Here is a 15181-nt window from a genome sequence, read left to right on the forward strand (position 1 = left end):
AGAAAGAAAAAGAACTATTGGTTTTTACATTTAACTTCTTTTTAAAACCGTGAAATAATGGACTAGAGTTTTGAATGTATTCTTTAAAGTAAATTACAAGTTAAAAAACTATAAAATAAAGGATGGACCTTTTTTTAAATTAAATTCGCATGTAGTTGTTTAGGGTTTCATCGTTCTTTAGAATAGGTTAATTTATAATAAAGCTAGTTAATATTTACAAAAACATGGTCAAGATATTAAAAAGAAAATGTTAATTTAATAATTAAAATATAAATCTAAAAGGAAATAACGGATTAGTAGACGAACTAACCCATCTCAACTAGGTTGACACATTCGAAGTGCCCTCGTCACACTCTAGACAGCTAGACCCAATAAAAAAAAAATCATTACACAAACAAAAATAATTATATGAGAGTTCGAAAATGCGGAGAAACCAAAGAAAAACCTTTCAATTAAGAGCAATAAAAACATCATAATTACAGAAAGAACTTAGATTTAGAGTTCAAGAGGTCACCCGATAAACAACATCCTAGCCGTTTCAGATTTAGAAGCATATTATTACAAGCGCTAGTCTTTGGTCTACTAGATCAAAGGTTTCTTTCTTTTTTTTCTTTTTCTTTTTCTTTTTTTTTTTTTTTTTAAAAAAAATTACAATTCTTCCTCAATTGTTTTAAATTTGATTGCTTACATGTAATTTTGTTATTATGGTATGTTTATAATTAGAACTTCTATTTGATTGTTGAACAAAAAAAATCGAAATAGCCTATCAAATCCGATACTTCAAATTTGGATTATTTCCTAATTTCAGTAGCTAAATAGACTCTCTAAAATTGATGCTTAATTAAAATGACAAATAAATTTGCCAAATGTGTCATTATATATATGAACATCAAGATATATATATATATTTATATGTAAATAGAAAAAGAAGAACTAAAATGAAAATGTAATTTTAGTATTGTGATATTTTAACATATTAAGGAATGTGATTGTTGTTGGGGCGTTTGACGGGTGCGAAAACCAATTAAGTGGTCAACATATTTAAACTTGGGAAGTCACGCTTAATCTTTTGATTTTAATTAATTTTGCTCAAACCCTCCACTTTAATATTACTTTCAATATCATTTTTCGCTTTGAACCACGGAGTAACCCTTACACCTTATTTGCTACTTTCGAAATTTAATACGTTCCATTTTTATGTTTATAAAAACGCTATCCGTACACATATGCACATGAATTTCTTCCCAAAATAATATATATATATATATATATATATATATCTCGGCTTTTTGCATTTATATTTAATACGATTAATCATTGAAACCACTAAAACCAAACCGGAACTAAATCGAAATCGAATTAATGTGGTTTGATTCAGTTTGATATATTTTCAAATTGAATTATTGCGATTCGATTTAGTTTCAAATTTGAAAACTGATTTGCAACCGAATCGAACTACTTTTTTAATAAATATATTAAAAAGAAATATATATATATATATATATATATATATATATATATATATATAATTTAACTCAACTGAACCGAACCGCTTATAATTTAATAATATGAATTTTTTGGTTGAATTAATAGTAGTAACATTTTAATTTCATCAAAACTATATAAAGTCTCCAAATACTAATTAGTTAAAATACAATATTTATGAAGTATATACAAAGTCTATGAACTTTTCTAAAAAAAAAAATATGAAGTACCAAAAAGATTTAATTTTAACAGGTTCTTAAACTTTTAATTTTGTATGTCTAAATAGAGTCTAAATCTATGACATATTCCAATGTTTCAAAAAAAAAATATTTGAGATTATAATTAGATATAAAAGAATTTTACATCTATTATGACTATAAACTTTTCAATTTAGTACGTGTCTAGTAGTTTCATGAATTTTAAAAATATCTAATAAGTTAGAAGATCTTATTAAACACAAAATTGAAATTTTTATGATCTAAATGGATACTTTTTTTTAACAAGAAACTAAAGGACAACACCAAAAATATCAATTAAATTGATACATCCATAGCATCCTTATTATACTCTGAACCTAATTGCACATAATTGCAAAGTTTTAAAGATGTGAAAGTTAGAGACTAATTAGTAATTTAACCCATTATGAGATAAAGAGTTTTGCAATGATAGTGTGGAGAGATTTAAAATGTCGATGAAAATGTTGACAAAATATTTAAATTTACAAAAAAAAAAGATAAATTAAATTAATATATAAACATTTTATGCTCGTTAAACTAGTTAAAATGTTTATTTTTATATTATATTCACATTAATGATATTTTTTGTTACTTTTTTTTGTATGTTTAATATATTATTTTTTACAATAAAATGAAAACATTGATTCATTCCTGATGTGATGTTGAAAACTAAGGCCACAATTTTCAATCCATAATGGAATTCCATTGATAAATCAATCGTAATAACATTGAATCACAAACGTAATTGGATTGTTTTTTATCACGTTTATTTGAAATTATGAATATAGCACATTTACTATTAATATTGTCATTACCGTTTGACCATAAACGATAATAGTACTGATAATAGTAATAATAACAATAAATGTAGTAGGTTCATACTTCTCATATTGTAATAGTATACTAATGAGAATGATAATGTAATTTTTAAACCAAACAGATTGATCATGATCCCTCATTAATCAATTTGCATATTTTTATTATAGATTGGACAGTAGATCTCGCGTGTGAATAAAAATATGAAAAATGAGATAAACAATAACAAACCTAATTCATTAGGATCTAGATTTTATTACCATTCATTTAGTACTTTAATTTTCCCCAAAGGTAAACATAGCCTAAAAAGAAATTTAGAAGTGTGTAAGAAGATGGAGGTAAGTGGTAAGGAGAAAAGGTTAATAGCATGTGGAGTGAACATCATTTGTGAAGGAGAGAGAGTTTACGTAATAATATGAAATATTGAGAGTGAGATATGATTTGCAGGGTGTGGTAATGTTGGGCTTTGAGGAGTCATAATTGTAAACATCGATAACGGGAGTTCCAATATTCCAAGTTGGTGAGACATTATAAATATATATATATATATATATATATTTTGGATTTTTCCAGTTGGAATTGAGGATTTGTCTCACTATCAACACTGAAGGATCTCTCAACTTTATTATATTAACTAAATTAAATATAATAATTAACCTAATTTAGGATGGATATGACACTCGTGTTCTTTATATCAATCAAATCTCTTCAAACTCATTACACATATTTATACATATTTCATTATAATATAATTTCCATTGCTTTGGAAAGGGTAAGTTAGACCATACTAGAAGGGGTGGCGACGGGTGACGAGGAAGAGGAACATTTTTTTTCTTTTTTCTTTTTTAAATAAATAAGATATATATATGTTTTTTTTTAAATATATTAAAAAAATAAAAGAATTTGTTATTAATTAATTAAGTACTTTGTATCTTTCCAAAACTTTTCTTTTTAGCCTCTTCCTCTTCCTTATTAACTTTTAACTCTGTCTCCTGAAATACATGCTTCTCTTCTGAAGCCCCTTCAAAGCTTCTAGACAAAACTCAAAAAAAGAAAAAGCCCCTTCAAAGGGTAAACCTAATCCTCTGTTATCTTAGGTCTGTCATCTTTGGTTGTTAATATTAGTGAAAATTTTCCCATTTTCAGGCTGAAGAAGAAGAAGAAGAAGAAGAAGAAGAAGAATTATGGGATCCATGAATTCAAACAATTGGCTTTCCTTTCCACTTTCACCCACTAATCCATCTTTACCACCACATCTTCAAACCACAACTCATTCCCATCATTTCTCTTTGGGAAATTTGGAGAATGATCCTAATATGGATATCCCATTTCAAACCCACCATGGTAATACTACTCTCTAATTCCCATCTCTATCTTTTAATTCATCTCTTTTATTTTATTTTTTTAATTTTCTTCTTCTTCTTCTGTGTGTTTGTTTTAGAGTGGAATCTGATAAGTAATCAAAGTGGTGGTGAAGTTCCAAAAATAGCAGATTTTTTAGGAGTAAGCAAGGCAGAAAATGAGACAGATCTCATTGGGTTTAATGAAATTCATCATCATCAGAGCAATGATACAGATTATTTGTTTCCAATCACAAGATTAGTTCCCGTTCATCAACAACAACAACCTACTGCTCCTCTTCCTAATATAAATCTCGATTCTTCTACTAATTTTGACCTTCAAGATAATTCCAACTGTTTGCAATCTTTAACCCTTTCAATGGGCAGTGGCAAACCCTCTACTTGTGAAACAACCTCCACACCTGATAATAATACCTCCAATACTACTACTAATAATAATAGCAATACCACTCTTGATGTTACCCCTCGAAGAACTTTGGACACTTTTGGCCAAAGAACTTCCATTTATCGTGGTGTCACTAGGTATATATATTTTATTTTCTAGTTCTGATACCATATTAGAAATATCATAAAAATCTTTCATTATAATCATGTATTATTATAGGCATAGATGGACAGGAAGATATGAAGCACATTTGTGGGATAATAGTTGCAGAAGGGAAGGGCAGTCCAGGAAGGGTCGGCAAGGTGTGATATCATTTTAATTTTTAATTTCAATTTTGATTTTCTAGGGCAAACTAGGGTTTTTTTTTTAATTTAATTTCTTAATTGATTTGATTAATTTCAAGTGTATAGTTTTATAATTATTTTAAAATTTTTAAAGCTGCAACTAATTGACTTTGTTTGACTTTCTCACATACGTTGATCTTTGTCTCTGCCATGATCTCTCGAGCAGTCTATTTGGGTGAGTATTACTTTTCTTAACATTAAGGGGTCTTTTTCTTTGTAATAAAACATTAGTTTAATTAAATTATAAGTTTGAAATGATGAGGCAGGTGGGTATGATAAAGAAGAGAAAGCAGCTAGGGCTTATGATCTTGCTGCATTGAAGTATTGGGGAACATCCACCACCACAAATTTTCCTGTAATTACCAATTTGAATTTTGAACCATATAAATATAATTTTTTTTTTATTTTTTGGAAATGTAATAATTTACAATTTGATGAAATGTTTTGGCAGATTAGTAACTATGAGAAGGAAGTGGAGGAAATGAAGCACATGACAAGACAAGAATTTGTGGCTGCAATTAGAAGGTTTTTCCATTGATAGAAATTAATAAAAATAATAATCATTGTTAAATTTTTCTCTTTTTTTTTTGGGTTAAAAAAATGGCGTCGTTTCTTATATTCTAAAGTATAAATATGAGTTTGATTTCAGGAAGAGTAGTGGGTTTTCAAGGGGTGCATCAATGTATCGTGGAGTTACAAGGTTCTAAATTTTTCCTCTTTTTTTTTTTGTTATTTTTTTTGGTTCTTTTTAATTTATTTTCATGAGAAAAATGAATGGAATATATAATTATATAAAAATAATGTGTGGGGGTTAAAATAGGCACCACCAGCATGGAAGATGGCAAGCTAGGATTGGAAGAGTAGCAGGAAACAAAGATCTTTATTTGGGAACTTTCAGTAAGTGTGTTGTTGACTTTATTTTACCCATGTTTTGCTCCTTATTTTTCTCTCTAATGTTCTCCCATTTTCCAATTTCATATCTATAACTTTTCATCCTTATTTGATTTTTGCGCCTTTTTTTAGTTTTTGAAAATTCATCTCTCTCTTTTAAGTATAAGAGTTCAATCTTAGCAAATTTTTTTTTTTTAAAAGTAAATTTTTAAAAACTACTTTTTTAGTCTAGAGTGTTATAGATGTATAAACCTAATTGAGATATTCTGGTATACCTCTTGATCCATCTTTCCTTTAGTGAGAAAATTAGTCATCTACAAAGAGTTTCTTTATTATTATGATTATGATTTGCTTGAATTTGCCTACTTTTTACTTGTTTTTCCAAATTTCAGTCATATTGTAAATGATCAACCAGAAGAGTATAATTCAGGCTAAATCGGAGGTTTCTAGTTATGATTAATGGATGATGGTATGGGGTTGTAGGTACAGAAGAGGAAGCAGCAGAAGCATATGACATAGCAGCGATAAAATTCAGAGGGTTGAACGCGGTGACAAACTTCGACATGAGTCGCTACGACGTGAAAAGCATATTAGAGAGCAACACACTCCCGATCGGTGGCGGTGCGGCGAAGCGGCTAAAAGAGGCTCAAGCCATGGAATCATCTCGAAAACGAGACGAAATGATTGCCCTAGGTTCCTCTTCCTCCTCCTCCTCTTGCTTCCAATATGGAACCTCTTCCTCCTCTACAGCTAATTCCTCCCATTACCCTAATTTACTCCAACAACCAAATCTCAACATAGACCATCACCTTCAAACCCAACCTTTGCTCTCTCTTCAAAACCACCATGACATTTCTCATTACACCCACCATCCCTCCTCATTCCACCACCCTTCTTCTTCTTCTTATATCCACCACTCATCTGATCATTCCCCATATCCTAACAACACTAACCATCCATTTTACGGTGGCGGATATCTTCATAATCATCCCGCTTTACTTCAGGGGATGATCAACATGGGTGGTGGAAGTGGCGGAGGCGGCGGAGGAGCGTCTACTTTGGACACTAATAACAATACTAATGTCTTGAATCATTTTGAGAATAATGCTAACGGAGGAGGGTATCTTGGGAATGCATTTGGGATGGGTTCTACGTCCAATGGCGGTGGTGCGACAGCGGAGGAATACGCGCTCGTTAAGGTTGACTATGACATGCCTAATTCCGGTGGGTATGGGGGTTGGACCGGGGATACGGTTCAAGGTTCTAACGCTGGGGTTTTCTCTATGTGGAACGATTGATATGTGATTAAAAAATTAACTAATTATGGGGAAATTTGATGGTTTTTTTTTTTCTTTTTTCTTTTTTGGATTAGGAATGTGGGATTTGGGATTTGATTTTGCAAATGCAAACTTGAATTAATTATGAAGAGAGGGGTTAAGGAGAAGTAATTGAGAAGAACGTAAACACAGCAACGGCAACTAACGGCGGAGTATATAGGCATCTAAACAAGTTGTTTGTAATGACTGTATCCATCGCTTATATATTATTCAACCTTTTTTCTTTTTCTTTTTCCTTTTCTTTTCTTTTTTACTCTAATGTCCTTCCATTTTATTTCACCATTTTCTTCTCTCGCTCTGAGAACAAATCTATCATTGTGCTCATATTTAAGTTAGGATTGAGGAGATACCCTTCTCAAAATCAACTAAACTTTTAATCTAATCTGCATGTTTATTCGAGTTCTTCTCTTATCCGTCTCAAGTATATTTCCCTTTTGATGATCAATAAACTTTTTTCCTTCTAGTTTTGGGATATGATGAGGGCACTAAGGATGTCTCAACCTAATTGAGACATTCAAGTACGTCTATTGATCCCGACCTATGGTATCTTATTAAAAATAAAATAAAATCTAATCTACACATTAGTGTCGGGTTTTTAATATCAATTTGTCCCACAATTATTCTAGTAATAGTCTTTATATTTTCAATAAGTCTGAAATTTAGTTTTGTTAATTTATTATTGATTTTTCTAAAAAAAATTATTATCTATTAACATTTTGTTATATTTTTCTTAGAGCTGACTAGATGAAATATTTGTTTTTTAGGCAAAATGAAAGATTTGTTAAGAGTACATGATATTTAAAAGTATATATAATAATGGAGTAGTTGCATAAATGGAATTCAAGTCCAAAATAATTGAATATGTAATACAAGGATAAAATAATTGCATAGATAGAAAGAAAAAAAAGATAGACTAAAAAGCCTGTACCTAGCCACCATTTTGCTTGTCTTCCCAATTTTCTCAAATTGAAAGCAATTAGTAATAGTCACTAATAGCTACTATCAGAAGCTATCAATTGCTATCACTGATAGCTGCTATTAGTGGTAGTTTTCAATTTGAGAAATATAATACAATCTTGAAATAATTAGCTTTTAATTTGTTATCAATTATCAGTGGCTATTATTGATGTACTTTCATCAATTGGAATTAACCTTAAAATATTAATAGTTAAGACTATCAGTGGTTATTAATGATAGACTTTTATAAATAGTTATCAACATTGAAAGAAAACCAACTACTTTGAAAGATTGAGCTATACTAGTGATGGGAAACTACTAGTGGCTATTACTGATAGACTTTCATAAATGACTATCAACTTTGAAAGATAAACACAATAGCTATCACTAATAATCTTCTATTGTAGTTATCGCTGATAGCAGCTATCAGTCGTTATTACTGATAGACTTTCATCAAATTAGAATCAATCTTGAAATATTAACACTTAAGGCTAGCAATGATAGAATTCTATATCTAGTTATGAACTTTCAAAGAAACTTGATATATAGATTTCACCTAACTTCTATCACAGATATTACTAATATCATTCATACATGGTTATTAGTGATAGCTTCTCTCAGTGATAACATACTATCAGTGGTAGCTTCTATCACAGATAACGTGCTATTAGTGGTAGCTTCTATCATCGATAACGTCTTATCAGTATTAATATTTCAATTTGTGTCTTTCATTTTAGACCATCTATGCCCTTTTTAAAGTTTATTTATGATAGGCGCCATACTCTTAAAGTTTATTTATGATAGGCGCCATACTCTTAAAGTCCTATAAAGGGGAAAAAAACAACTTTGGTCTGTCTTATATCGTTCGCGTTTCTCATTTTTTGAGAAATAAACTTGTTTAATAACTATTCTTATTTTTTATTTTAAACTTTCAAGAAATGTTTCTAAAAATAGTGTAAATTTATGGACTAAAAAAATAGTTTCTATCAAATCTATTTTCATTTGCTATTTATATTTAATTTTCGTTATAATAATCAAACTTGATGATTGGTTTGTTGGTGTTAAATCACTTATGAATTAGATACTTTCAAGTCTTGGATACTAAACTTATTCTTATAATTCTTATAAAAAAAAAGAAAAAGAAGAAACAAAACCGAATAAAGGAAAGAATTTTTTCTAAAAAAAAGGAAAGAAAATAAGCAAAAACTGGAGAAAAGAAATTTTTTTTTTTTTAAAAAAAAGAAAAAACCGGAGAAAGGAAAGAAAAATGAAAAATGAGGAAGCAAAAACTGGATAAAGGAAATAAAATAAAAAAGAAAAGAAAGGGAAGAAGCAAAAATCGGAAAAAGAAAAGAAAATAAAAAACTAAAAAAAGAAAGTGAATAAGCAAAAACCGGAGAAATGAAAGAAAATAAAAAAGAAAAGAAAAAGGAAAAAGAAATAAGCAAAACTCAAAGAAAAGAAATAAAAAAAAAAAAAAAAAGAAGAAGAAGATGTGCAACAAGACAAGACAAGACAAGACAAGAGAGAACGAAATTAAAAATTTAAAAATTAACTAGTCTAACACTTCCACATTTACAAATATTTTAAATATCCTTATTTTACATTTATTACAAATATCCTATAATAAAATGGTTAGAAGGAACACTTTTGATTCTTAAACTTTCAAGAAAGTTAGGATTTAACCTATGTACTTTACAATTTGTAACGATTTAATTTTTTTCATAAAAAATATTACTAGAATTCAATGGAAATTCTTATATACGCAAATTGATAAAATGATCGGAAATTAAATTTATTTATTTATAAATTCTAAAGATTAAACCTTTATGTGATAAAAAAAATTAACATTTGATTTTAATAGAATAGAAAAGTTAAGATATGAACTAAGTTCTAACAAATTATTAAATACGTGAACTAAATTGCAACTTTATGAATGTTGGGGGATAAAAGTATTTTTTAACCGACTAAAATTCAACCATGACCAAATTCTAGAAACTTAGTAATTAAAAGAGGAAAAAAAAAGTGCGGAGTTTCTTTTTCTATTTATATATTTTGGAAAAGATTTTTTTTTTCATAATTTTTGTGCCTAATTTTCGGATTTCAATTTAGTCTTTAGATTTTGAAATATAACAATTTTACCATTGAGTATTTTTGAATTCTGTTTCAATTAAATCCCTAAAATTCAAGATTTGCACTTTTAACCATTTTGTTAGATATTTGATATTGGCTATATATATATATATATTTGTTTAAGACTCCTGTCATTTGTTTGTTGGGCTATTTATGGGATGTCTCACATTATGTCTATGTGGGAACCTGTCTCAGAGGTTGTGACTCAATATGGTAACTCTGTAGAATAATTCTTTTCTTATTTAAATTATTCTACAAACTATTTTCTCTTGGACGTTTTCCTTTTTTTGTAAATTGCCTAGTTTATGTGGGGATATTTTCTATCTTTCCATTGTGCTATTTAAGCCCAATAAATCTCATTGTTAGGATTATCACATGCATTGTTTTGGTGAGATCTTTAATTGAATTTGACAAGAGTACTTTATGCACAGTGCTTATTTGAAGAAGAAAGTATTATCCTTTGCTTGTGGCGGTGTATTCTTCATATTGTCTCTATAGTGAACATTTCAATATTACGAAGTACTGTTCAGTCTTAAGGGAGTCTAAAATAAAGTTGATTGAGAAAGATTTCTCAACCTTAGAGGGATCCTAAGGTATTACTCACCAAGAACGGAGTTCTCAAGACTTAAGGGAGCCTAAGTTCCCACGTGAAGGGAGCTCATAAGAAGGAAAGATATCTTCAAGTGAGAGAGAGTCTTATACACTTAGAGGGAGCTTGAGGTATTACATCACTAATATTCACATACTTAGAGGGAGTCTAAGTCCGAGTGAGAAAAGTCTCACATCTAAGGGAACCTAGGTGATTAACTAAGTTAGACTTTACATATGTCATTGTAATTATCGTTATTTACAGATAAGTACAACTTGTAATTGTTTGACTTTTATATATTAGTGAATTATCTTTTCCGCGCACACTGCCTCCCAGACATAAGTGGTTTATCACTAAACTAGGTTACCAACTCCAATGCATTTATTCTTGATTCACTATCTATTTGTTTGTTGTAGTCTCTGATTTTGTTAGGACATCTTGTGTGACATTCGTGTCTTGTATGAGGAACCACATCTTAAAATTTAACTTATTTTTTATATATATATTAAATACTCACTTCAATTTTTAACATTAATGTCTATTAATTAATTTAAAACTAATTTTAATAGCGATGAAACAATAGTAACTTAATTAATAGACATTAATACTATGAGATTATTTAGTAAAAAATTGAGACTAAAACCTTGAAACCTAGACCAAATTGAAACAAAACTAAAACCTCAAGAGTAAAATTGTAACATTTTTAAAGTTAGAGATTTAACTGAAATGAAACTAAAAATTTAAAGGTTAAAAGTACAATATTTTGAAAGAGATGATCACATAAAAACAAAATCCTAAATTTAGGTAACGAAAGAGTATATATATTTTTTAAAAAAACAAAAGCAGAAAGGACTTTATTATTTTTGAAATTAATGAAAATTAAATAGCATGCATAACTACCCGTAGGAGAAAAAAAAATTGGTAAATCTGTATTGGATTGGTGAATTAGTAACCGGCGTGCAGTCTATTTAAAATTATTTAGTTGTTTTTTTAAAGTATAATTGGAGTACGGAGATTCGAACTACCAATTCAAATTTTGTGATTTTTAACATCCAATCTATGCGTAATTTGACAGACACATCTAGTCTTTGGATGTAACTAAAAATTCACTTTAAAAAGTGAATATATAAGTGAAATAATAATTTTTATTGAAATAATACATTTTGAGTATTAAAAAAAAAAAAAATTGAAACTCATGATCAAAATGGTTAATATATAACACATTCACGTGTGAATTAATCCATATGGTAGTCCCCTGTTCCCGAATATTATTGAGTGAATTAGACTAAACTTAATTTGGATATTTTTCATATTTGTAACATTGCTTCTTCATTTAAAAAATTGAACAATCTTTTGAATTCGTTATCTTTAAAAAAAAATGACACCAAATTTACCATTTCTAACGATCTCTTGAGTATCGTCCTCAAATTACACTTATATTTAAGGCCTTATTGTTTTACAGGATTTTTTCATAGAATTTCAAATAGACATTTAATATCTTTATTCGTTTTAAAGATTTCACTTTTAAAGAAAATTCAAAAATTCATATGACATGATTTTCTAATAACCTTCATACTAATGGAATTTTTATGCCTATGAGCTAACAGTAAAAGTATTCCCTAATTAATTAATAATTTAATATCAATTAATTTTTACTACAAGTTTTGATTCATTATTAAATATAAATATATTATTTAGATTTAGTAAACTTCAAAAAAAAATTATTTAATCTTAATTATTTAATATAAGATTTTATTATCGATTATTAATATTCTAGTTAATTTATATTTATTTAGTTACTTTTAGTAATTAAGTCAAATAGTTTCATTAATGTTTATTTTAAAAATATTCAGTTATTTTTATTTAAGTTGATACAAAATAGATATATCAAACATAGATATTTAAATTAATTATTCTGCATATCCAAATACAAACATTAATTTTTATAATATTTAAAACTCGTACATTTAAATCACATATAATTAATATCGTACTCATAAAACAATATGTGATCCAAATTTGATGTGTAGAGAAAAGAGTATAAAGTATATACTATATCTCTTTTATTTCATTTTGACTAAGAGTGAGGAGATTCTAAACCCAATCGAGTTTTTTTAAATGAAATTGTGTTGAAAGTGATAAAATGTGTAGAATTTGGAGTATTTAATAAAAGTTAGTGTCAAAGTGAGCATAGCTCAACAATAATTAACACGAAGTCATTTTTTTTAGCATGGAGATTCGAATTCTTGAAGAGAAGAATTGATCTGAAATGAAGCACTTCGTCTATGGACATTGTGGAAAAAAAAGTTTGATTTTTAACATTTAAATATTTATTGGTAATTAATGTTTGTATTTATGAAATCGTAAGAATCAACTCAAGCAATACCACGAGCATAGTTGTAAAGCATATATCATCTATCAAGAGGTTTGAGATTTAGATCTCTCGTTGTTTGAACTGAAAAGATATAGATAATAATAATTATCATATTTAACAAAAAAAAAAGAAAAAAAAAGTTAAGGATGATAACATAGTAGCTAAAAAGGGTGGTTGTTAATTGGACTGGGCCAATGCTTTCTGATGGCCCAAAACTAATAACGTGGGCTGGACAGTCTTAATCTTGTAATTAATTTTGAGAAGGGAAATTGGATGCTATAGCAAAGTTTGAGGTTTGTTTTGGAAGAATGTCAAAAACTGAAACTATTTAAATTTATGGCAATCTAAATAATTTGAGTCTTTCAAAAACTCCAAAATGCTCTTAACAGTATGTCCACATACACTAACTATATTTTTCCTTTTCAAATTTAAATATTATAACCAATTTTCCTACATTTTAGACCTCTTTTATGATATTAAACTAAAAACCAAATTTATCCTATATATTTAAATTGTGAATGATTTTTATGTTTTGTTAGTATCTAATCAATTAACAATTTCAAAATATATGGTATTTGTGTAGATCAATTAACAATCTAAATAATGAATTGTTTTCTTCATCCTCATCTTCCACAGTATTTATGGTATCATATGGTGCAGGAAGGCAACATTAATGAAGAATTTAAATTTGAGTCATTCACTTATTCCTACCGAATTACAAAGCACACATATCTTCTCCAAATATAAGGTATTTCTGTACATCATGTTAAAATTGGTTACTCGATTTTTTTCGAATACTATATACACTTGTTTTTTTAGTATGATGGTATCTGTGGAGATTAGGATTAAGAGAATTAATAATTATTTTGGATGATTATATTGAATTTTTTGTTGGATTTATTTTTTATTTTTTATTTTTGAGAAAGATTGTTGTTGGATCTTTTTAACATGTATTTTTGGGGTTCACTCATTTTAAATACAAGGTATTTGTTTATGATTTGTTTGTATTTGTTTATGTTATAGTTTTTTTTTTTTTAGAAAATACAAGTTTAATGTTTTAAAGTATTGAGATTTGTAATGTTTATTACGATCCTTTTGAAATTTGGATTTTTTGAATTGGAAGATTTAAAAATATTTAATTTTTCCGAATGACCAAATCTACTCTAATACCTACTAAATCTTTTTATTTGATATATTAATGGATTTTTTTTTACTAATGGGTATTTTTGTCTTTTGATAATTAATAATTAATTAATCAAAAAATCAATTTGCTATTTTTATAATTTGAAACTTTTTTTTTGGTTATTTTTTCAAATGAATCTTTAAATTTTGTATTCTCTTGTCAATCCTATATAAAAATGTACCAAAATTAGGAATTTTTTTGGGCAATTGGACAAAATGTCTATTTTAAAATGAAATTTTAAATAATATCTAAAAGCAATTTCTAGCCCAAAAATATCTAATATAAAATATTAAATTAAAATATATGGTAATTATTTTATATGTGGACAGATATAACTCCCGACAATTAACAAAATTACACTATTTAAATACAAAATCCAATCCAAAAAATCATAATCAAATCTAATAACTCAAATAAATTGAAAATACAGAAAGATTTAAAGAAAATAAATAAAAAGTGTTGTATAAAAGAGTTGTGTTCGCACAAAATACAAAATATATATCGACAAAATCAATATGAAACAAAAAGAAAAATAAATAAACTTCATTCAATACGAAATCATAATTATAACTTTTAATTAAAAACAAAAATCTATATCTCATGCTTGTGTGGAAGTAACTAATACAAATACACAAAATACAAAATCTGTCTTTATACCTTCTACCTTTATGAAAGTAAACAGAAGTATATAAAATCAAAATTATAATCGTTAAAAACAAAGTAACGCATGACCTCTACACATTATGCTAACAAATACACAATATATGAAACAAAATATGTTTATTAAAAAAATAAAACAATGCCACTAAACCAACATTCTGTTAGAGAGAAAGCAGTGATGGACAAATACGTGGACGAGTCAAAGGGTCAAAAGGAGACACCTCAGGACAAAGATGCCACATCACATAAGGAGGTCATTTGTGGAAATTAACCAAGATAGGAAAATCTGTATGGCCCAAAATTTGAGATTATTCCTTTTTTATCCCTCTGTTGTGATTGGTCCAAGTGTCCATTTTATTATTCTTTATTTTTTTCCAATTGTAATTGATTATTCTTTATTTCTAGTAAAACCCTAAAAAGGCAAATGGTG

General features: G+C 27.8%; 1 protein-coding gene across 1 annotated transcript; it reads left to right on the forward strand.

The window, feature by feature from the left end:
- The first annotated feature begins 3529 nt into the window (after positions 1-3529).
- On the forward strand, positions 3530-7086 carry LOC120089374 (AP2-like ethylene-responsive transcription factor PLT2). The gene is made up of 10 exons (XM_090306012.1): positions 3530-3608; positions 3684-3881; positions 3979-4420; positions 4503-4585; positions 4794-4802; positions 4894-4982; positions 5079-5152; positions 5277-5327; positions 5448-5524; positions 6002-7086. The coding sequence occupies exons 2-10, from the start codon at positions 3722-3724 to the stop codon at positions 6814-6816; spliced, it is 1800 nt and encodes a 599-aa protein (XP_090162138.1). The 5' UTR covers positions 3530-3608; positions 3684-3721; the 3' UTR covers positions 6817-7086.
- Positions 7087-15181: the final 8095 nt, after the last annotated feature.

The sequence above is a fragment of the Benincasa hispida genome, chromosome 10 (genome assembly GCF_027475165.1).
Source record: "Benincasa hispida cultivar pf3 chromosome 10, pf3_genome.v1.1, whole genome shotgun sequence".
Classification (NCBI taxonomy): Eukaryota; Viridiplantae; Streptophyta; class Magnoliopsida; order Cucurbitales; family Cucurbitaceae; genus Benincasa; species Benincasa hispida.

Bases quoted from the DNA above. Each gene is read 5' to 3' on its own strand.
- LOC120089374 (XM_090306012.1), top strand. From the start codon at position 3,722: ATGGGATCCATGAATTCAAACAATTGGCTTTCCTTTCCACTTTCACCC. The intron at 3,882-3,978 runs GTAATACTACTC...TGTTTGTTTTAG, and splicing joins CCCATTTCAAACCCACCATG to AGTGGAATCTGATAAGTAAT. The intron at 5,153-5,276 runs GTTTTTCCATTG...GTTTGATTTCAG, and splicing joins TTTGTGGCTGCAATTAGAAG to GAAGAGTAGTGGGTTTTCAA.